Source organism: Littorina saxatilis, linkage group LG14 (genome assembly GCF_037325665.1).
Source record: "Littorina saxatilis isolate snail1 linkage group LG14, US_GU_Lsax_2.0, whole genome shotgun sequence".
Taxonomy (NCBI): domain Eukaryota; kingdom Metazoa; phylum Mollusca; class Gastropoda; order Littorinimorpha; family Littorinidae; genus Littorina; species Littorina saxatilis.
Window position 1 is genome coordinate 10,297,444 of NC_090258.1, and position 22,500 is coordinate 10,319,943.

The 22,500-nt window shown below is 44.4% G+C and overlaps 1 protein-coding gene across 1 annotated transcript in view; it reads left to right on the top strand.

Annotated features, from left to right (window-relative positions):
- The window catches only part of LOC138947079 (contactin-like), a 49,393-nt gene that overhangs the window by 19,030 nt on the left and 7,863 nt on the right, over positions 1–22,500 (top strand). The window contains exons 14-23 of the mRNA XM_070318517.1: positions 2,648–2,768; positions 4,463–4,620; positions 6,486–6,606; positions 7,581–7,747; positions 8,523–8,649; positions 11,750–11,914; positions 13,068–13,220; positions 16,922–17,016; positions 17,812–17,901; positions 20,837–21,008. Of these exons, the coding sequence (XP_070174618.1) occupies positions 2,648–2,768; positions 4,463–4,620; positions 6,486–6,606; positions 7,581–7,747; positions 8,523–8,649; positions 11,750–11,914; positions 13,068–13,220; positions 16,922–17,016; positions 17,812–17,901; positions 20,837–21,008 (1,369 nt within the window). The remainder of the gene's footprint in view (positions 1–2,647; positions 2,769–4,462; positions 4,621–6,485; positions 6,607–7,580; positions 7,748–8,522; positions 8,650–11,749; positions 11,915–13,067; positions 13,221–16,921; positions 17,017–17,811; positions 17,902–20,836; positions 21,009–22,500) is intronic.

Here is a 22,500-nt window from a genome sequence, read left to right on the forward strand (position 1 = left end):
TGTGGGTGTGTGACGCAGTGGCCATCCCTCGCGCCGAGTACGTCTGGTACAGAGACGGTCAGCTACTTGCCTCAAACATCTTCCATGATGCTGAAGTTTGTGTGTGGTGGGTAGATGTGTGTGGTGGTGGGTGTGTGTGTGGATGTGTGTGTGTGGTGGGTGGGTGTGTGTGCGGGTGTGTGTGTGGTGTGATGTGTGGGTGTAATATGTGTTCATGTGTAGGTGTTTGTTTGTCTGTGATTGTATGTGTGGTTCTTTCTGTCTGTCTGTCTGTCTGTCTGTCTGTCTGTCTGTCTGTCTGTCTGTCTCTCTCTCTCTCTCATATGTGTGAGTAAGACGAAATACATGAATGGTAACTTCACTGCATTGCTGTTTTGTGGCAGTGTGCGTTTAGTACCTGACATAAAACATCACCTGTTATGTTCACGTGTGTGTGACACGTGTGGGGTGTTGTGTTGTGTGTCCAGGTGCATAACAATGTGCTGTGTTGTGTGTCTAGGTACATAACAATGTGCTGTGTTGTGTGTCTAGGTACATAACAATGTGCTGTGTTGTGTGTCTAGGTACATAACAATGTGCTGTGTTGTGTGTCTAGGTGCATAACAATGTGCTGTGTTGTGTGTCTAGGTGCATAACAATGTGCTGTGTTGTGTGTCTAGGTACATAACAATGTGATGTGTTGTGTGTCTAGGTACATAACAATGTGATGTGTTGTGTGTCTAGGTACATAACAATGTGCTGTGTTGTGTGTCTAGGTGCATAACAATGTGTTGTGTTGTGTGTCCAGGTACATAACAATGTGCTGTGTTGTGTGTCTAGGTACATAACAATGTGCTGTGTTGTGTGTCCAGGTACATAACAATGTGCTGTGTTGTGTGTCTAGGTGCATAACAATGTGCTGTGTTGTGTGTCCAGGCACATAACAATGTGCTGTGTTGTGTGTCCAGGTGCATAACAATGTGTTGTGTTGTGTGTCTAGGTACATAACAATGTGCTGTGTTGTGTGTCTAGGTACATAACAATGTGATGTGTTGTGTGTCTAGGTGCATAACAATGTGCTGTGTTGTGTGTCTAGGTACATAACAATGTGCTGTGTTGTGTGTCTAGGTGCATAACAATGTGCTGTGTTGTGTGTCTAGGTACATAACAATGTGCTGTGTTGTGTGTCTAGGTGCATAACAATGTGCTGTGTTGTGTGTCTAGGTACATAACAATGTGCTGTGTTGTGTGTCTAGGTGCATAACAATGTGCTGTGTTGTGTGTCTAGGCACATAACAATCAATGTGCTGTGTTGTGTGTCTAGGTGCATAACAATGTGTTGTGTTGTGTGTCTAGGTACATAACAATGTGCTGTGTTGTGTGTCTATGTACATAACATTGTGCTGTGTTGTGTGTCCAGGTACATAACAATGTGCTGTTTTGTGTGGCTAGGTGCATAACAATGTGCTGTGTTGTGTGTCTAGGTGCATAACAATGTGCTGTGTTGTGTGTCCAGGTGCATAACAATGTGCTGTGTTGTGTGTCTAGGTGCATAACAATGTGCTGTGTTGTGTGTCTAGGTGCATAACAATGTGCTGTGTTGTGTGTCTAGGTACATAACAATGTGCTGTGTTGTGTGTCTAGGTGCATAACAATGTGCTGTGTTGTGTGTCTAGGTACATAACAATGTGCTGTGTTGTGTGTCTAGGTGCATAACAATGTGCTGTGTTGTGTGTCCAGGTGCATAACAATGTGCTGTGTTGTGTGTCTAGGTGCATAACAATGTGCTGTGTTGTGTGTCTAGGTGCATAACAATGTGCTGTGTTGTGTGTCTAGGTACATAACAATGTGCTGTGTTGTGTGTCTATGTACATAACAATGTGCTGTGTTGTGTGTCTAGGTGCATAACAATGTGCTGTGTTGTGTGTCTAGGTACATAACAATGTGCTGTGTTGTGTGTCTAGGTGCATAACAATGTGCTGTGTTGTGTGTCTAGGTACATAACAATGTGCTGTGTTGTGTGTCTAGGTGCATAACAATGTGCTGTGTTGTGCGTCTAGGTACATAACAATGTGCTGTATTGTGTGTCTCGGTACATAACAATGTGCTGTGTTGTGTGTCTAGGTACATAACAATGTGCTGTGTTGTGTGTCTAGGTACATAACAATGTGCTGTGTTGTGTGTCTAGGTGCATAACAATGTGCTGTGTTGTGTGTCTAGGTACATAACAATGTGCTGTGTTGTGTGTCTAGGTGCATAACAATGTGCTGTGTTGTGTGTCTAGGTACATAACAATGTGCTGTGTTGTGTGTCTAGGTACATAACAATGTGCTGTGTTGTGTGTCTAGGTACATAACAATGTGCTGTGTTGTGTGTCTAGGTACATAACAATGTGCTGTGTTGTGTGTCTATGTACATAACAATGTGCTGTGTTGTGTGTCTAGGTACATAACAATGTGCTGTGTTGTGTGTCTAGGTACATAACAATGTGCTGTGTTGTGTGTCTAGGTACATAACAATGTGCTGTGTTGTGTGTCTAGGTACATAACAATGTGCTGTGTTGTGTGTCTAGGTACATAACAATGTGCTGTGTTGTGTGTCTAGGTACATAACAATGTGCTGTGTTGTGTGTCTATGTACATAACAATGTACTGTGTTGTGTGTCCAGGTGCAGAACAATGTCCTGACGATCAACAGTGCCGACCCAGACAAACACAGCGGGATGTACGAGTGTGTGGCCACCAACGACCACGGCACAATGATCAGCATTGCACAGATCAGGGTCTTGTGTGAGTAAGCTTATCAATGTGCCATAATGGAATAAGTTACCAACATTAATATCATCGGCCCCCTCCCTGGAATCGTTTCACTCCCGTCTCGGCAGCAGTCTCCTGCAGTCGGGCATGAGAGCCCCTTGAACACACTCTCCCCTGTGCATAGTTTTAACCTCCCCACCTTTCTAATCTCCCTGTTTGCCGGAGCTGGCCACTCTCGGTAACAGTGACTCAACCGCAGGACTCTGAGACGTTCGCAAGAACCCAGTCCTCTACGGAAGAAGAAGAAGAATGTTGAACTTTAGCGTTGTAAATTCATAGCTCAGAACTGATCTACTGCAAGGTAAGCCTTTCATTTTGCAGAACCTGCCCTTGGAAGCATACCAAGTTGTTTTAGATAGGCCTACCTTTGAAGTAACGGAATGAACTGTACAGATACCTTTGAAGTAACGGAATGAACTGTACAGATACCTTTGAAGTAACGGAATGAACTGTACAGATACCTTTGAAGTAACGGAATGAACTGTACAGATACCTTTGAAGTAACGGAATGAACTGTACAGATACCTTTGAAGTAACGGAATGAACTGTACAGATACCTTTGAAGTAACGGAATGAACTGTACAGATACCTTTCGTTTGCATGGCCTTTAGAAGGAAAACATCGTCACAGCCATTTTGCGAAAGATGGAGGACAACTCTGTCGATATTTCGTATGCATTTTCTCGTTATTTTCGTCGATCAAATGACTAAATTAAATAATTATGCATGATTTTGGAGCTGAATTCGTCAATTAATTTCACGAGAAATATTCTTTGGTCTGATTAAAGGGACTTGTATCAACAACAAAAAGTCAATAATGCCACTGGATTAAGAGCTATGAATTTACAACGCTAACCTTCAGCATTACCCAGCGTACATCTGTTTTCGTTGTTTCAAGGCATACTCCTTGTCGTGTGAACTGTTCGGATCACCGTCTCAGATTTGGCCAGACTTTTTTGTCCATGGGATAAGACCATCCCTCCAATCGATCACATACCAAAACTAAACACCCTGACTGCTTGTTGTGATTAATTGGAAAACAATTTTAATTAATAAATTTCCTACTATCCATAAAACAGTAATACCTTTTAATTCCTTACCTTTCCAAAATATACTGTCAACGTTCAAAATTCATAATCACCGGAAAAGTAATAATTATAACGTTTTGTTTTGTCATAGATTACGCGTTTCGATAACATTGCGTGTTTTTTTTTTTTAATTGTTAATCAGGCGAATCACGTATTAGTGGGGTTTGCAAAAATGCTGATACAAACGTTATGTCAGGCTAGATTAAGAAATTGATAAGCTTACCATCCCGTAGAAGGCAGTAACGTGCCGAAATATTGATTATAGATATAAACGTACCTAACCTGGTTACTGGTGTGTTTTCTTTTTGTTTAAGAAATTGTTCATCACTAATGAGTGTGGGAATGTAGAACTCAAAGGTCACAGCGTCGCAGAGGCGGACATTTAGAGCACCCGGTGCTGCTAATCTGTTGACACAATGGTGCCTCGAGTGCCCGTCCTGTCTCGGGCCTTGCAGGCAGCGTTGCGTTTACTAGGAAAAGCGTTGGGCATTGTTTTTCGTATGATTGATTGATGCACATAAGTCCAAGTTCATTGTTTATCTAGGTGCATACGTTTCTTCATCACTTGTTTTTTGCACAGCTTTCGCCCCGACCTTCGATAAGGAGCCGATAGAGAGCAGCATTATGGGGTCAGTGGGCGGAAACCTGACGGTGTTCTGTAGGCCCGAAGCGGCGCCACAACCAACCATCACGTGGGAGAGAAATGGTTCTCCCCTAGGGACGTCTGGTCGGGCTCAGGTACGTCATGGTGACCATCAGTGGGTTTGTTCTCTATGAATGCAGTATACAGACCTGGGAACCCATATGATTTCGCCGTATTTTCTACGCTTAAATGTATAAAATACGATCAGAACGGTCGGTGGCAAAAAAATACGACCAAAACAAATCCTAGACTACTTTTTTTCACAAACTCATCAGAGTTCCACACACTCAAAGTTACACACGTATTGTCATTCCTGTATATTTATTGGGGCACCGTTTATTTTGATGATGAAAGATAACTTTATAACTTTTGATCAATAATTACATTTTTGGTCATTAAACATTTAAAGGAGCATCGCCATCTGTTTTTAATGCATTGGTAAACTTACTTCACAGTGCAACTGACGAGTGCAAAGCATGTTTGCATAATGGACGTTCAAATGCTGTGTGGAGTTCACTCATATTTCTGAAAATACGACAAGTTTGTTTGAGAATACTCCAGGTGCAGAACAGGGGATCCCAGGCCTCAGTATAGTGAGGGCCCCAAAGGGGGGTGTATCATCACGATCACGGGAAGGGAAATTTTAGCTTTCACGATCACAGTTACCTTGATTTTTGTTTTCACGATCACAAACACCTTGACGAATAGAGGATCTTAGAGTGATACAGCTGTGAAAAACAGGGCCGGACTAGGCGAAGAGGAGGGGGGGGTTGCCAGTGGTGGCCCAGGGGGATGTCCTCCCTGGCGGCAGGGGCGGATCAGTTCATTTTATGACTGGTTTTTTTCAAAAGTATATTGTGAAGATATGGGTGTGAAGGCGCGAAGCGCCGAGCCGATGGCGCGAAGCGCCTAGCTTGCTAGGGGGGTCCGGGGGCATGCCCCCCCGGAAAATTTTGAAAAAAAGGATGCAAAATGGTGCAATCTGGTGCATTCTGAGGATGATCATTACCAGTTTCAGGCAGCAGATTTTGTCACTGATTAATACCCCAAAAATGGAAACTCAATGTAAAATAAAGAAATGCATACCTCATTCAATATTTTTATTTTTTGGCTGGGGGGGGGGTCCGGAAACCCTAGAACCCACCCCCACCCCCCCTCGTTGTGGGGGTCAGGGGGCGAAGCCCCCTGAAGCTGACGGGTAGGTCATATTCTGAGATAGGAAAATGGTCGCTCCTTGCATGAAACGGCATAAAATAAGCAATAATAAAAAAAAATTAAATAAGTAAGGTACATGTTTAGGCTAGGGGGGGGGTTGCGCAACCCCCATAACCCCCCCGGTAGTCCGGCCCTGAAAAATGTACGTTGAAAATAAAATGCTTTGCAATAATGCCCATCACGATCACGAAAACAAATGACGATCACGATCACGAGACTTGATTTTTTTGTCATCACGGATCACGGGCAAAGTCCCATCACGATCACAGAAATGGAAATTTCGGCAATCACGGTCACAGAAAGGTCAAAAAACGCCAATCACGATCACGATTTTAAACCCTTTGGGGCCCTCTATAGTGCAATATTGCTTCGTACCGTATGAAACCAATGAGCGTAACAGCTCCACTATACAACGAGCATTGCATGTGATCAGGCATATGTCATGTTGTCCATCAGTGTGTACGTGTTTAGTATGCATATATTCTCTGAGTAAAAGCCCACAGGAGTGCACTTTGGAGTTGCAGCTCACTAACGCTGTAAAAGATAAAAGAAGAAGATGCACATATGTCAAACATGAATAACTGTGAGGTTACCAGCTTATATGGCGGATCGGCCATACACATCAAAGCCTACTCGTGTAAAAATAAGTGCACTTTATAGTTGCAGCTCACTGAAGCAAAAAAAGATGAAAGAAGAAGGTCCACATATATATATGTCCAACATGAATAACTGCTTTCCTTGCTAGACGTTTCCCAATGGCACCCTGGTTCTGCAAGGCCTGTCGACCGGTGACAACGGCGTCTACACGTGTAAAGCTGAGAACAGCCTGGGTACCGCTCAGTCCAGTGGCCGTCTCACTGTGCTAAGTGAGTATGTGTGGGTGTTGGGGGGGGGGGTAATGTAGATGTGTGTGTGTGTGTGTGTGTGTGTGTGTGTGTGTGTGTGTGTGTGTGTGTGTGTGTTCCGTTTCTGTATGTTTTGTGTATGTGAGTCAGTGCGTGTGCGTGCGTGTGTGTGTGTGTCTGTGTGTCTGTCTGTCTGTCTGTCTGTCTGTCTGTCTGTCTGCATGCCTGTATGTCTGTCTGTCTGTCTGTCTGTTTGTCACTCTGTGTCTGTGTGTGTCTGTATGTGTGTGTGTCCGTGTGAATGTTCAAGTCCGTGTGGTAACTTAGAGTTCATTGTAAGAGACTTTTTTTTCTTTGTTCGTTGTTTAGTTTCTTTTTCGTTTGGTTGTTCGCGGGTTTGGGAAGAAATCTGAAACAAATAGATTTCTAACGTTCCAACGATTGAATACACACAAAACAAGACAGGTTAAATTATTGGTATCGAAAGAAATGTATCTGTGTGTGAAGCTTGCCTTTTCCCATGTTTCAACAAAAGAATACACACACAAACAAGAAAGATTAAAGTATTGGTATTGAAAGAAATGTATCTGTGTGTGAAGCTTGCCTATACCCATGTTTCAACAAAAGAATACACACACAAACAAGAAAGATTAAAGTATTGGTATTGAAAGAAATGTATCTGTGTGTGAAGCTTGCCTATACCCATGTTTCAACAAAAGAATACACACACAAACAAGAAAGATTAAAGTATTGGTATTGAAAGAAATGTATCTGTGTGTGAAGCTTGCCTATACCCATGTTTCAACAAAAGAATACACACACAAACAAGAAAGATTAAAGTATTGGTATTGAAAGAAATGTATCTGCGTGTGAAGCTTGCCTATACCCATGTTTCAACAAAAGAATACACACACACACACAAAAAAGACAGGTTAAAGTATTGGTATTGAAAGAAATGTATCTGTGTGTGAAGCTTGCCTATACCCATGTTTCAGCTCGAACGACACTGTTCCAACGGCCGAGCAACACACAGGTGCACCAGAACAGCACGGCTTTCCTGCCCTGTCAGGCGTCCTATGCCGTCAACAGGACAGACCTCATCTACGCCTGGTACTTCAACAACTACCTCATCGACTTTAACAACGACCCTAGCTTGAGCATTGTGAGGACAGGTGGTTGTGTGTGGTTTGTGTGTGTGTGTGTGTGTGTGTGTGTGTGTGTGTGTGTGTGTGAGCATGCAAAACCCACCAACCGGGTTTATGTATATGTTCACACAGTACCAACTGGGGCTAAAAAAACAAGTGGGTTCCACATTTTGGAACCCAGTTGTTTTATTCTTGATTCGTAACAACCAGGTTCCAAACGACTCAGAAAACAAGTTTTAGCAAAAAATATTTTTTTTTTTTTTTTACGGAAAGAATGCCATATTCAAGATGATGACACTCTTTCCGTCAAAATTCCGTGCCCTATAGGCTACGAAATAGGTCAAATTTTATGCCTTTTTTAGTGTCAAATTCGTCCATGCCGGAGCGGATACTGCAGCCAGTGCGGTTGTAGTGCAAGCGCACTACAAAGACACTGCGCGCAGTGCCGTTGTAGTCCAAGTGCACTATCGGCTATGAACCCACTTGGTGGGTTTTGCGTGTATGTGTGTGTGTGTGTGTGTGTGTGTGTTTGTCTGTATGTGTTTGTCTGTATGTGTTCAAAACAAACCAAAAAAGTGTGCAAGACATCTGCTATAAGTCTTGTGGGTTGGAGGGGGCGGGGGGGGACTTCCGTCTACCTGATTATCTTATCTCTTTCTAGCTGTCTGTGGGTATATGCATCTATGTGTATTAATCTACACATATGTGTGTTTGTGTGTGTGTGTGTCTGTGTGTGTGTGTGTGTGTATATTTATTTGTGTGTGTGTGTGTGTGTGTGTGTGTGTGTTACAGGCATACCAAGGCGGTGTGGAAGGCCTGTACATCGTGGGCGCGACGTATGATCACGAGGGATTCTACGAGTGTCGAGCCACCACAGTCTACGACAACGTCAACGCTCACGCCTATCTCACAGTGATGGGTTAGTTTTGGTTTAATGCTGTGGTGGGCGCAACGGCCAAGTGGATACGACGCCGTCCTCTCAAGCGGAAGGTTGAGAGTTCGAATCCCGGCTGCGCCTGGTGGGTTAAGAGTGGAGATTTTTTACGTCAGATATTTCACGAGGCTTTGGAAGAGATCGAGGGTCAAGAAAACGCGTCAACGTGGACACTTCGTCTCCGGGAAGTTTGAGACTGAAAGCACACAAATACAGAATGTTGGATAGACAGAATGCTTCACGGCTTGCTGTGTGATACCAGGGTTTACACCCGTTGCTTTTTCAACTATTGAAAGGCCCGCTTTGGCTCGCATTTCTAATTTAAACTATTTAAAAAGTTGTGTAAGTCTGGAATCACAATGCAAGCAATATAGTATTCTATATATGTATTGCAGTGTACTGTTTTGTACTCTACTGTACGGTACTCTACTCTATTGTACTGTACGGTACTCTAGGGGAGACCGGGGATAGTCGGCCCCCGGGGTAAGTTGGACTATTGGCTTTTATTTGATTCCTTTGGTGTATTTAAACATTTTGGTCATGTGACTACGTCACGCGACTGCCCGCCGTCCTGCACAGAAAATATGGCGCCAATCTGATGCAGATATTGGAGGTAAGTGATAAAAAACTGATTTTGATCATTTGGAGTAAATTTGTTAAAGATTTGTTTGGATCAGATTTCAGCGCTAATGAATCGCATCAGTCAGACAAAAACATATATGAACAAAACATGTATATCAACGGTTTCACTGGAAAGTGATACTTTTGCTCTGCCCAGTGTCAGTGTTTATTGCTACCCCTCCAAATAAAATTTCCTGTGTTGGGGTAAGTTGGTCCTCATGTGATGGGGCACGTTGGATCCAGGGGCCGACTTGCCCCGGGGGGTAGGGCCAACATGCCCCATATAGTGTATATTCTTTTTTCGTGATAATACACTGTTTTTGTGTTTATTTGTTCTTTTAAATAACCCGGAGATTGATGTGTGTGTGTGTGTGTGTGTGTGTGTGTGTGTGTGTGTGTGTGTGTGTGTGTGTGAAAGAGAGAGAGAGAAAGCCTGTGTGCGTGCCAAATCACTGGGACACTTTGGTGATTTATTTTTTGCATTTGTGTAGGTTCCACTATGGTGAGAACATATGAAAGAAAGACCAGCAGAGGATGCATGCCAGATGTAATTCGCAGGGCGATAGATCACTACCACACCACAGAAGATGGGGTGAAGAAAATCGCTGCTCTTATCGACGTGCCAAAGACAACACTCCGACGCCAGCTTCTGAAATTTAAGAACCTGTCTGCCCCACAGCGAGAGACAAATGTTGCAGGTCTTCCTTTAGGGTATACCCGACACCGACAGGTCTTCACTGACGAACAGGAGTTGGCACTGGTCAAGTACCTGAAGGATGCTTGTGACATATATTTTGGATTGTGCCCAATCGAGGTCCGTGTCTTGGCATATCAGTGTGCAAAGCAATTTGACATCCCTATGGAGTGAGAAAGAACGTGCTGGGGCTGACTGGTTTTCAGGCTTCATGAAGAGACATAAAGACTGTATTTCTATCAGAACACCTGAAGCTACCAGTATTGGTCGTGCTAGAGCAAACATTGATGACTTCTTTCAGAAGTTGGGCACTGTAATCGACAGGTACAAGTTTGAGGCGAAGGACATTTGGAACGTTGACGAAACGGGGGTGGTGACAGTCCAAAAGCCTCGCAAAGTCGTGGGACCTACTGGTGCCAAACAAGTTGGATCATTGGTGTCATCAGAGAGGGGACAACTAGTCACCCTGTGTGCTGCAATATCTGCAGATGGTCGTTCAGTTCCACCATTTTTTGTGTTTCCAAGGGTCAAGTTCTCTGACCATTTCCCCACAGGAGCCCCTACTGGACCTAAGGGAAGTGCACACAAGTCTGGTTGGATGACGGAAGAGAACTTCCCGAAGTTCTTGGAACATTTCAAGCATCACGTGAGACCTTCAAAGGAGTCACCTGTTCTCGTACTATTGGACATGTACTGATGTCCTCAACACGAAAAGAATTTTTTGTCCTTTGATTCATTTTGTTCAGTTTTGCGATGCAAAACATAATGTTGTTTTTATTTCTGTTTCGGTCTAATAAATCCCGTTGAACTGAGTGCTCTCGTGAATCATTTCTGACATTCTGAAAGTGAGGGTCCAACTTGCCCCATACGTAGGGCCAACTTACCCCGACACGGGGCAAGTTGGACCCTGTGTCACTAGGTCTGCTTGCAGCCAAACTGTAAACAATATTACAATAGTTTGGCCACTTTTTTTTATCACAAATTTGAGCAAGATATTAACGCTCATTTTAAACCATAAATCGTTTCTCTATCTCTTTTAAATTAGTCTCCACATTGGTTTAAGTGCAAAAGGGGGCCGACTATCCCCGGTCTCCCCTACTGTACTGTACAGTACTTTATTGCATTTTATTGTATTGTATCGTATCGTATTGCATTGCATTGTATTGTATTGCATTGTATTGTATTGTATTGTATTGTATGGTATTGTATTGTATTGTATTGTATTGTATCGTATCGTATCGTATCGTATCGCATCGCATTGCGTCGTATCCTATCCTATCCTATTGTAACGTATTGTATCGTATCGTATCGTATCGTATCGTATCGTATCGCATCGCATCGCGTCGTATCGTATCGTATCGTATTGTATTGTATCGTATTGTGTCCCCCAGGTCCCCCCGACGCGCTGGGGACGGAGGTGACGCTGTGGTGGCAGATGTACTGTACTGTACTGTACTTTATTACATTGTATTGTATTGTATCGTATCGTATCGTATCGTATCGTATCGTATCGTATCGTATCGCATCGCGTCGTATCGTATCGTATCGTATCGTATCGTATCGTATCGTATTGTATTGTATCGTATTGTGTCCCCCAGGTCCCCCCGACGCGCTGGGGACGGAGGTGACGCTGTGGTGGCAGATGTACTGTACTGTACTGTACTTTATTACATTGTATTGTATTGTATCGTATCGTATTGAATTGTATTGTATTGTACTGTACTGTACTGTACTGTACAGTATTGTATTGTATCGTTTTGTGTCCACCAGGTCCCCCCGACGCGCCTGGCGGTGTGCACGTGCACAGTCACGTGGGGACGGAGGTGACGCTGTGGTGGCAGATGGGTCCCCAGGCGGAGCACGGGGAGATCACTAGCTTGTACCGCATCCATTTCAGCAGCAACTACAACCCACAATGGCGGGTCCTCGTCGATTGTGAGTGCTTTTTACATTTTGTCAAGCTTTGACTGAATGTTTTCAGGTAGACTTGGAATCGAGACGAGGTGACGGTGTGTGTGTGTGTGTGTGTGGGGGGGGGGGGTGGGGGAAGTGGTGGTGATGGGGTGTGTGTGTGTGTGTGAGTGTCACGGTGTGTGTTTGGGTGTGTGCGTGTGTGCGTGTGTGTGTGTGTGGGGGGGGGTGGGGGTGGGGGAAGTGGTGGTGATGGGGTGTGTGTGAGTGTGTGTGTGTTTGGGTGTGTGCGTGTGTGTGTGTGGGGGGGGGGGGTGGGGGTGGGGGAAGTGGTGGTGATGGGGTGTGTGTGAGTGTTTGGGTGTGTGCGTGTGTGTGTGGGGGGGGGTGGGGGTGGGGGAAGTGGTGGTGATGGGGTGTGTGTGAGTGTGTGTGTGTTTGGGTGTGTGCGTGTGTGTGTGTGTGGGGGGGGTGTGGGTGGGGGAAGTGGTGGTGATGGGGTGTGTGTGAGTGTGTGTGTGTTTGGGTGTGTGCGTGTGTGCGTGTGTGTGTGTGTGGGGGGGGGGGTGGGGGTGGGGGAAGTGGTGGTGATGGGGTGTGTGTGAGTGTGTGTGTGTTTGGGTGTGTGCGTGTGTGCGTGTGTGTGTGTGTGTGGGGGGGGGGGGGTGGGGGTGGGGGAAGTGGTGGTGATGGGGTGTGTTTGGGTGTGTGCGTGTGCAGAGCACTTCCCGGAAAAGTACCGGATATATGTCGATAAAACTTTACATGTGAATTCTCACAGATTATATCCCCACAGGAGAACGCAGGAGAAGAATATCCCCACAAGGGTTTTGTTCAAGTTTGATACATTTCTGATGACGTGATATCCGGCTTCAAAAATGTGTTGAGGCAGCACTGTGGTGACCGCATTTTTTGATAGAATTACTTGAATATTTGGTGAAATATATCTGTTGATCCGGTCCGGACTATGGGACTGCATTTTATCTTGGAAGTGACATAATTAAGAAACTCATTTTAAGATTAATCGTTGTCCTGAAGAAGTCTTCATATGCGAACATTCTACTTTGCTTGTGCTGTTTTTGTGTTGGTGAGTACCAATTTTGTTAAACATTTTTTTAAAATGTTATCACTTACAAAATCGAATTAGTAATTGTTAACATCAAAACATTTATTCCAGCCATCTCCGCCTATACGACGACGTTTTCAGAAGAGGCGGACTGGCAGCGGTACATCATCCAGGCCAACACACTGTCTCCAGGCACGCGCTATCAGTTCAGGGTTACGGCGTCCAGCCCTACATTTGGCTATGGGGAGCCCAGTGTCGCTTCAGGTATACAGTGGAACTTGCCTTTAAGACTCCCTCCTTTTTAAGGCCTGATTTTTTATTTTTCTGTTCATAACCTCTGTAGATTTTCCCCCATTTTAAGACGCCCTCCTTTTTAAGACCTTGATTTTTTATTTTTCTGTTCATTGCCTCTGTAGATTTTCCCCCATTTTAAGACGCCCTCCTTTTTAAGACCTTGATTTTTTATTTTTCTGTTCATTGCCTCTGTAGATTTTCCCCCATTTTAAGACGCCCTCCTTTTTAAGACCTTGATTTTTACATTTAGTCAAGTTTTGACTAAATGTTTTAACGTAGAGGGGGAATCGAGACGAGGGTGTGGTGTATGTATGTGTGTGTGTGTCTGTCTGTCTGTCTGTGTGTGTGTGTGTAGAGCGATTCAGACTAAACTACTGGACCAATCTTTATGAAATTTGACATGAGAGTTCCTGGGAATGATATCCCCGAACTTTTTTTTCAATTTTTCGATAAATGTCTTTGATGACGTCATATCCGGCTTTTTGTAAAAGTTGAGGCGGCACTGTCACACCCTCATTTTTCAATCAAATTGATTGAAATTTTGGCCAAGCAATCTTCGACGAAGGCCGGACTTCGGTATTGCATTTCAGCTTGGTGGCTTAAAAATTAATTAATGACTTTGGTCATTAAAAATCTGAAAATTGTTAAAAAAAAAACAATTTTTATAAAACGATCCAAATTTACGTTCATCTTATTCTTTATCATGTTCTGATTCCAAAAACATATAAATATGTTATATTTGGATTAAAAACAAGCTCTGGAAATTAAAAATATAAAAATTATTATCAAAATAAAATTTCCGAAATCGATTTAAAAACAATTTCATCTTATTCCTTGTCGGTTCCTGATTCCAAATATAGATATGATATGTTTGGATTAAAAACACGCCCAGAGAGGTACAGTAAAGCGTGCTATGAAGCACAGCGCAACCGCTACCGCGCCAAACAGGCTCGTCACTTTCACTGCCTTTTGCACTAGCGGCGGACTACGTTCAGTTTCATTCTTTGAGTTCCACAGCTTGACTAAATGTAGTAATTTCGCCTTACGCGACTTGTTTATTTTTCTGTTCATTGCCTCTGTAGATTTTTCCCCCATTTTAAGACGCCCTCCTTTTTAAGACCTTGATTTTTTTATTTTTCTGTTCATTGCCTCTGTAGATTTTCCCCCATTTTAAGACGCCCTCCTTTTTTAAGGCCTGATTTTCTCTGATTGTTTGAGGTCTTAAAAGGGGGGGGGGTGTTGTACAATTTGCTTTTTAAGACATCATGAGGGGCGGGGATGTAGCTCAGTCCGTAGCGCGCTGGATTTGTAGCCAGTTGGCCGCTGTCAGCGTGAGTTCGTCCCCACGTTCGGCGAGAGATTTATTTCTCAGAGTCAACTCTGTGTGCAGACTCTCCTCGGTGTCCGAACACCCCCGTGTGCACACGCAAGCACAAGACCAAGTGCGCACGAAAAATATCCTGTAATCCATGTCAGAGTTCGGTGGGTTATAGAAACACGAAAATACCCAGCATGCTTCCTCCGAAAGCGGCGTATGGCTGCCTAAATGGCGGGGTAAAAACGGTCATACACGTAAAAGCCGTGGGAGTTTCAGCCCATGAACGAACAAACAAACAAACAAAGACATCATGAAAATTATCTTAGCAGATCAGTCCCCCGTTTCTTTCACGCGAGAATGGCTTGCGGCTAGCCTTTCGCTAAGCAAGACAGCGAGAGTGAATATGAAACGGTTTGATTGCTAGCTATGCAAGAATTAAACACCATTGGTTGATACCTAAAAGGTGGTCTACACTTGTCGGTAAACGGTCATGAACAGCCAATCGGGTTGGCAGCGGTGCGGCGGCCTTTTTTTTCTCGCGTAGCGAGCACCTCCAAGGCAAGCTTGCCTTGTCTCGCCAAATCCTAGCGTTCCTCGCGGCGATATTTGCCCAAAAAACGGTACTTCCTCGCCAAATCCTAGCGTTCCTCGCAGCGAGATTTGCCCAAGAAACGGCACTTCCTCGCCAAATCCTAGCGTTCCTCGCAGCGAGATTTGCCCAAAAAACGGTACTTCCTCGCCAAATCCTAGCGTTCCTCGCAGCGAGATTTGCCCAAGAAACGGCACTTCCTCGCCAAATCCTAGCGTTCCTCGCAGCGAGATTTGCCCAAAAAACGGTACTTTCTCGCCAAATCCTAGCGTTCCTCGCGGCAAGATTTGCCCAAGAAACGTTACTTCCTCGCCCCGCTCGGTTCACTGGCCAATTCTCGCGTCAGAGAAACAGGGAACAGATCTTAAGGTTGTGGAATGGAGCTGATTGTACTGACGTCATCAGAAACTCTGAACAATCTAAGTCTCAAAAGAGGGAGATTATTATGCTGCGTTGTTTTTAGTTGTGTACCCGGGGTGGGGCCTTCTTTTCAGTGAGGTTTGCCAATGTTATCTTGTTCTAGTATCCTGCTTAAAGTGCACCTGACACTCTTTCTCCAGAAGAGGGAGAATACTATGTGTGTTTGTGAATGTATGCAGAGGTGTCAGCGTGAGTGAGCATAAACTTCGATTGTTTCGTTTGTAAATCAAACCACACGATTTGTAGGTTATTGGAACGTTTGTTATTGACAAAACAAAACGTTACATTAAAATTTTTATTTATAGTACGTCAACCCACTGGTCTTTTAATTAGACAGACAGACAAACACTAATGATACATGTAGTCAAGTGGCGTATCCAGTCTTTTTGTGTAATTATCTCCTGCCCGACCCAGTTGCCTCCCCTGTCTATTATCTTCCCCTGACCCAAGTTGTGTCTCCCGCTAAGATTATTGTGTGTTTACTATCGTAGGGAAGACCCCGACCGGATGCATTTCTAACCTCTTATCTCAGATTTAGGTGGTCGTTATGTAATATGCCGCCAGACTGTCTGGGTATCGTTGGACGGCGTTTTGTCAAAGTGGGTGTCATTTCTTTTGACAGGGTGGCTTGGAGGTTTTAGTCTCTTACCCCTCTCTCCCTTCTTTGTAACTGGTTGTAATCTAATGAGCCTTATCCGGTGTGCGTAATATTTCCGGTGCTTGACACCTCTGTAACGATTTCTGCCTCTTTAACGATCCCTTTCATTTGGCAGGAAATCTTAAGACGACGCCCCCCGTTGTCTGACACCTAGGTAGCCTCCCTATTGGCTATCGGAAGTGGCCAGCCTTTAAAAGGCTGAACATTTAGGCTAGAGGAGAGAACGCGATTTGTAATACTGAGCTGTGTGCTGCTCATATGTGTCGGTCGACGTGTGGTTGTAACTGAATTCCGAAACCTGTGCTCTTGTGTTTACTGTTCCTTTTACGTGTGCTCACTGAGGAGAATCTTGCCTTCTTCTTTACACTGCTTTCTGGTTGATACCAGAACTCATAGGGTCTATTTCTGGTTACTACCAGAATAATTACTTTTTAAATATTTCTGGTTGATACCAGAACTCATAGTTTATATTTCTGGTTTCATAGTTTATATTTCTGGTGTTAACTTTCTGGTGTTAACTTTCTGGTGTTTGCTTCTGGTGTACGTTAAGTAAAAGTCACGTTATCGCAACCTCTGTCTTGGCGTCTCATTTATGCTTCCTGGCCTATTTCCCCCCTTCCACTCCACCCTATCACATCCAAAACATGAATTTATCTCAAAATCGGCGATGCTTTGTTTGTGGACAGCTTCCATTAAGCTGGAAGACGCCGCTCCTATCCATGCACCGGAGTTTGTGTCAGGCGGAGGCGGCTCTGTGGGCATGCTGAGGGTTTGGTGGCTGGTCAGTGCTTTCTTCTTCTTGTTCTTCTTCTCTCACTCACACAGGCACGCACACTCACACGCACGCACGCACGCACACACACACACACTCGCGCACACACACATACATACACACAACTTGAACACACTCGCGCACACACACATACATACACACAAACGCACGCGCACACACACATACATACACACAAACACACTCGCGCACACACACACACATACATACACACAAACACACTCGCACACACACACAAACACCCACACACACACACACATACACACACACACACACACACACACAAACAAACACACACACACACACACTCGCGCACACACACACACACACACACACACACACACACACACTCGCACACACACACACACACACACACACACTCGCACACACACACACACACACACACATATACACACACACACAAACACACACACACACACAAACAAAAACACACACACACACACACACACACACACACACTCGCACACACACACACACATACACACACACAAACACACACACACACACACAAACAAACACACACACACACTCGCACACACACACACACACACACACATACACGCACACAAACACACACACACAAACAAACAAAAAACACACACACACACACTCGCACACACACACACACACACACACACACACACACACACACGCACGCACGCACGCACACACACACACACACACACACACACACACACGTGTACACAATAATTCAACGTTCCAATAGCCTACAATTCTGTTTTAATGATGTTGTGCCTGTTCCAGCCTCTGGCGCCAGAAAACCACGGGGGGTACGGGCTGTACTACAAGGTATTCTGGAGAATGCACCGTAACCCGGATGACATGTGGAGAGGGGTCAGTATTGGCACAAAACGCCAGTTAAACGGCTAGCTAACTCTACTTCGCTAACCACACTCATGAGCTTCCTCGTGTTTGTGGCAATTATTTCCAGCTAGATCGTGTACAAGGTATTTATTTCAAAGGTACAGTATTTTGTGTGCGGAAACAGATCCCCGTTTCATAGCGGGGAGATTTTGGCGAGAATAGCTGGTAGGATTCCATTCTTACGGCTCCTGTGCGGCTCCGGCGACGGCGACGGCAACGGCATCCGGCTCTGGTGAGAAAAACGCATCGTCGTGAACCGTATATAACGGCGACGTCGTCCGGATATGTTCTCTTCCCGCCAATGAGGCTCTCAGAAAAACGCGGGAAAAGAGACGCGCCCACAAAATACCAGACGGCGTCCGGCGACGGCAGTCCAGAAAGCTACATGGAGCTTTCTTGAAAAAACGCACGCACGCCGGGCCGTCGCCGTCGCCGTCGCCGTACCGCACCCGTGTGAATGGGGTCATCCCTTCTTTCATCAATGTTTTTCAAATTGCCGTCGCCGCTGCCGTCGCCGGAGCCGCACCGCAGCCGTAAGAATGGAATCCTAGCTTAAGAGCGTTTCTTGAGGACTTTTGCCGCAAGCCTCTACCTAAGGGTGCTCGCGCACGGAAATAACATGGCATCTAACAGGCACATTCCTTCTCGTGAATACAGTGTGGCTCACCATCTGAGATCGGGCAAGGATTTCCCATGGGAAAGGACCATCCCTCCACTTCGTCACTCACATACCAACAATTAACTCCCTGGGGGCTCTTTGTGCACAGTTGGACTTTTTTTAATTAACTTATTAATTTTCGTAAAAGTCACTATTTTTGAGTCACTTGAGAAAAAGTGACTCTATGTAATCGGTCAGTGTTAGTCTGTCCGGCCGGCCGTCCGGCCGGCCGTCCGGCCGGCCGTCCGGCCGGCCGGCCGGCCGGCCGTCCGTAGACACCACCTTAACGTTGGACTTTTCTCGGAAACTATCAAAGCGATCCGGCTCATATTTTGTTTAGTCGTGACCTCCAATGACCTCTACACTTTAACGATGGTTTCGTTGACCTTTGACCTTTTTCAAGGTCACAGGTCAGCGTCAAAGGAAAAATTAGACATTTTATATCTTTGACAAAGTTCATCGGATGTGATTGAAACTTTGTAGGATTATTCTTTACATCAAAGTATTTACATCTGTAGCCTTTTACGAACGTTATCAGAAAAACAAGGGAGATAACTAGCCTTTTCTGTTCGGCAACACACAACTTAACGTTGGGCTTTTCTCGGAAACTATAAAAGTGACCGGGCTCAAATTTTATGTGAACGTGACTCCCAGTGACCTCTACACTTCGACGTCTGCTTTGGTGACCTTTGACCTTTTTCAAGGTCACAGGTATGTCTTGAAGGAAAAAAATTGAAATATCATATCTCTGAAACTATTCATCGGATTTGATTCAAACTTTATAGGATTATTCTTTACATCAAATTATTTACATCTGTATTGTGTTGTGAATAACAATTTCTTCCTGTCCATCTGATGCCTCATATAATATTCAGAACTGCGAAAGTGACTCGATCGAGCGTTTGCTCTTCTTGTTAAGAAATATATTCAACCAAAAATTCTGCAAGCAGTCTGGGTGTTCATTGATTGATGTGTGGCCAAGTGGAGGGATTGTCTTATTCCAGGTGGATGCTTGGTCAGATCTGAGATGGGGCGTCAAACGTTTTCACGAGAAAGAGTGCCTTTTATTGTTTTCATGCGCGAGCACCCCCAGCGAGAGGCTTGTCTTGTCTCGCCAAATTCTCGCCTTCCTCACGGCAAAAGTCCTCAAGAAACGCTCTTACCGAGCTATTCTCGCCAAAATCTAGCCATCTCGCCGCTATGAAACGGGGATCTGTTTCCGCACTCGAAATACTGTCCCTTTGAAATAAATACCTTGTACCTTGCCTATCTGTTTGCGTACACAAAATACTGTCCCTTTGAAGTAAATACCTTGTACACGATCTAGCTGCAAATCATTGCCACAAACACGAGGAATCTCATGAGTGTGGTTAGCGAAGAAGAGTTAGCTAGCCGTTGGACAAGTGTGTTTATTTTGTGTAAAATAGTGGTCATCAGAAATGACTGGAGTTATCATGCACCCTTGAATTGTATTAGTCACACGTTACGTGACTGTTGATCACTCTCTCGGCGCATATGATTTGAATGGTATGTTTATTTGACTTCGGGTTTTAGGGGAGAAACAGTGGATGTTTGATGCTATGTTTGATCACTTAACAATATCTTTAGTAATGTGATAATGTGATGCTTTTTAATAATATGATAATGTGATGCCTTGTTGAATAATTTGACAATGTGATGCTAAATTTAATAATTTGATAACTTAGTAATAATAATAAGGGTATTTATAGGGCGCAAATCCTAAAATAGTTCTGAGCGCCTTACAATCTTAAATATGATAATCTTAATAACAGCAACAATACACAACATAAGTGCCTTAAATCAATCTTAAATATAATAATCTTAATAACAGCAACAATACACATTAAAAACAAATAAACTTTAAATAAATGGAAACACAATCACTTGATGCTAGATTTAATAATTTGATATAATAAATGTGATGCTTTGTTTCATAGTTTGATACCTTGGTGCTTGATTTAGTAATTCGAATACTTGATGCTAGATTTAATGATTTGATAAAGTGATGCTATGTTTAATAGTTTAATAATTTGATGCCTTGTTGAATAATTTGATAATGTGATGCTAGATTTGATAATTCGATTACTTGATGCGAGATTTAATAATTTGATATAGGCCTAATGTGATGTCTTATTGAATAATTTGAAAATGTGATGCTAGATTTAGTAATTTTGATAACTTGATGCTAGATTTGATAATTTTATATAATATGATGCTGTGTTTTAGACCAAGAATAAGATCTACGGCGACAAGCCTGACCGGTACGGGTTCGTCTGGTTTCACCAGGTGGTGGGGGAGGACTATTTCTACACACAGTATGACGTCAAGGTGCAGGCTGTCAACGACATGGGGGCGGGGCCTAACTCCACTGAGGAGATCGTCTTGTCTGCTGAAGACAGTGAGTGACAGCGAGGGGGTGGGGCTTGATTCAGTGTTGAATATTAATGTGCTATTTATCATTTGTGCGGGCATGGGGGCGGACCAAACTTTGCTGAAGAAATTGCCATGTCTTCCTGAAGACAGTGAGTGACAGCGAGGGGGTGAAGTTTGATTCAGAATTGATCATTGATGATATGCTATCAATCCTTTATGGGGGCGGGGCCTAACTGCACTGAAGAGATCGTGTCTGCTGAAGACATTGCGTAGCAGCGAGGTGGTGGGGCTTGATTCAGTGTTGAATATAAACGTACTATTCAGCCTTTGTAATGGCATGGGGGCGGGGCCTAACTTCACTGAGGAGATCGTCATGTCTGCTGAAGGTAGTGAGTGACAGCGGGGGTGGGGTGGGGCTGGGTTCAGTGTTGAATATTAATGTGCTGTTTATTCTTTGTGCGGGCATGGGGGTGGACCTAACTTCACTGAAGAAATCGTCATGTCTGCTGAAGACAGTGAGTGACAGCGAGGGGTTGGGGCTTTGTACTGTGTTGAAAATGAATGCACTTGTCATCCGTGGACATGGGGGCGGGGTCTAACTGCACTAAAAAGCTTGTCATCCGTGGACATGGGGGCGGGGTCTAACTGCACTAAAAAGCTTGTCATCCGTGGACATGGGGGCGGGGTCTAACTGCACTAAAAAGCTTGTCATCCGTGGACATGGGGGCGGGGTCTAACTGCACTAAAAAGCTTGTCATCCGTGGACATGGGGGCGGGGTCTAACTGCACCAAAAAGCTTGTCATCCGTGGACATGGGGGCGGGGTCTAACTGCTCTAAAAAGCTTGTCATCCGTGGACATGGGGGCGGGGTCTAACTGCTCTAAAAAGCTTGTCATCCGTGGACATGGGGGCGGGGTCTAACTGCACTAAAAAACTTGTCATCCGTGGACATGGGGGCGGGGTCTAACTGCTCTAAAAAGCTTGTCATGTCTTGCTGAAGACAGTGAATGAAAGTGAAGGGGTGGAGCTTGATTCAGTGTTGAATATTAATGTAATATTAATGTAATGTGTGTGTGAGTGACAGCGAGAGGGGTGGGGCTTGACGGTGTTGGGTGACAAAAAAAAGTGCCCTACAAGGGCGGATCCAGGATCTTAAGGAAGGGGGGGGGGGTGGACACCCAAACTTTTTTGCACAAACTTGAAGGCGCGAAGCGCCTGAATTGAGGGCGCAAAGCGCTAGAACATGCTAGGGGAATCCGGGGGCATGCTCCCCCGGAATTTTTTTTTTTCAAGGAAGCAAAATGCTGCAATCTAGGGCCACTTGAGCTCAGAAACTGTCATTTAATCATCTCTCTCTCTCTCTCTCTCTCTCTCTCTCTCTCTCTCTCTCTCTCTCTCTCTCTCTCTCTCTCTCTCTCTCTCTCTCTCTCTCTTTTTTACATTTAGTCAAGTTTTGACTAAATGTTTTAACGTAGAGGGGGGAATCGAGACGAGGGTCGTGGTGTATGTGCGTGTGT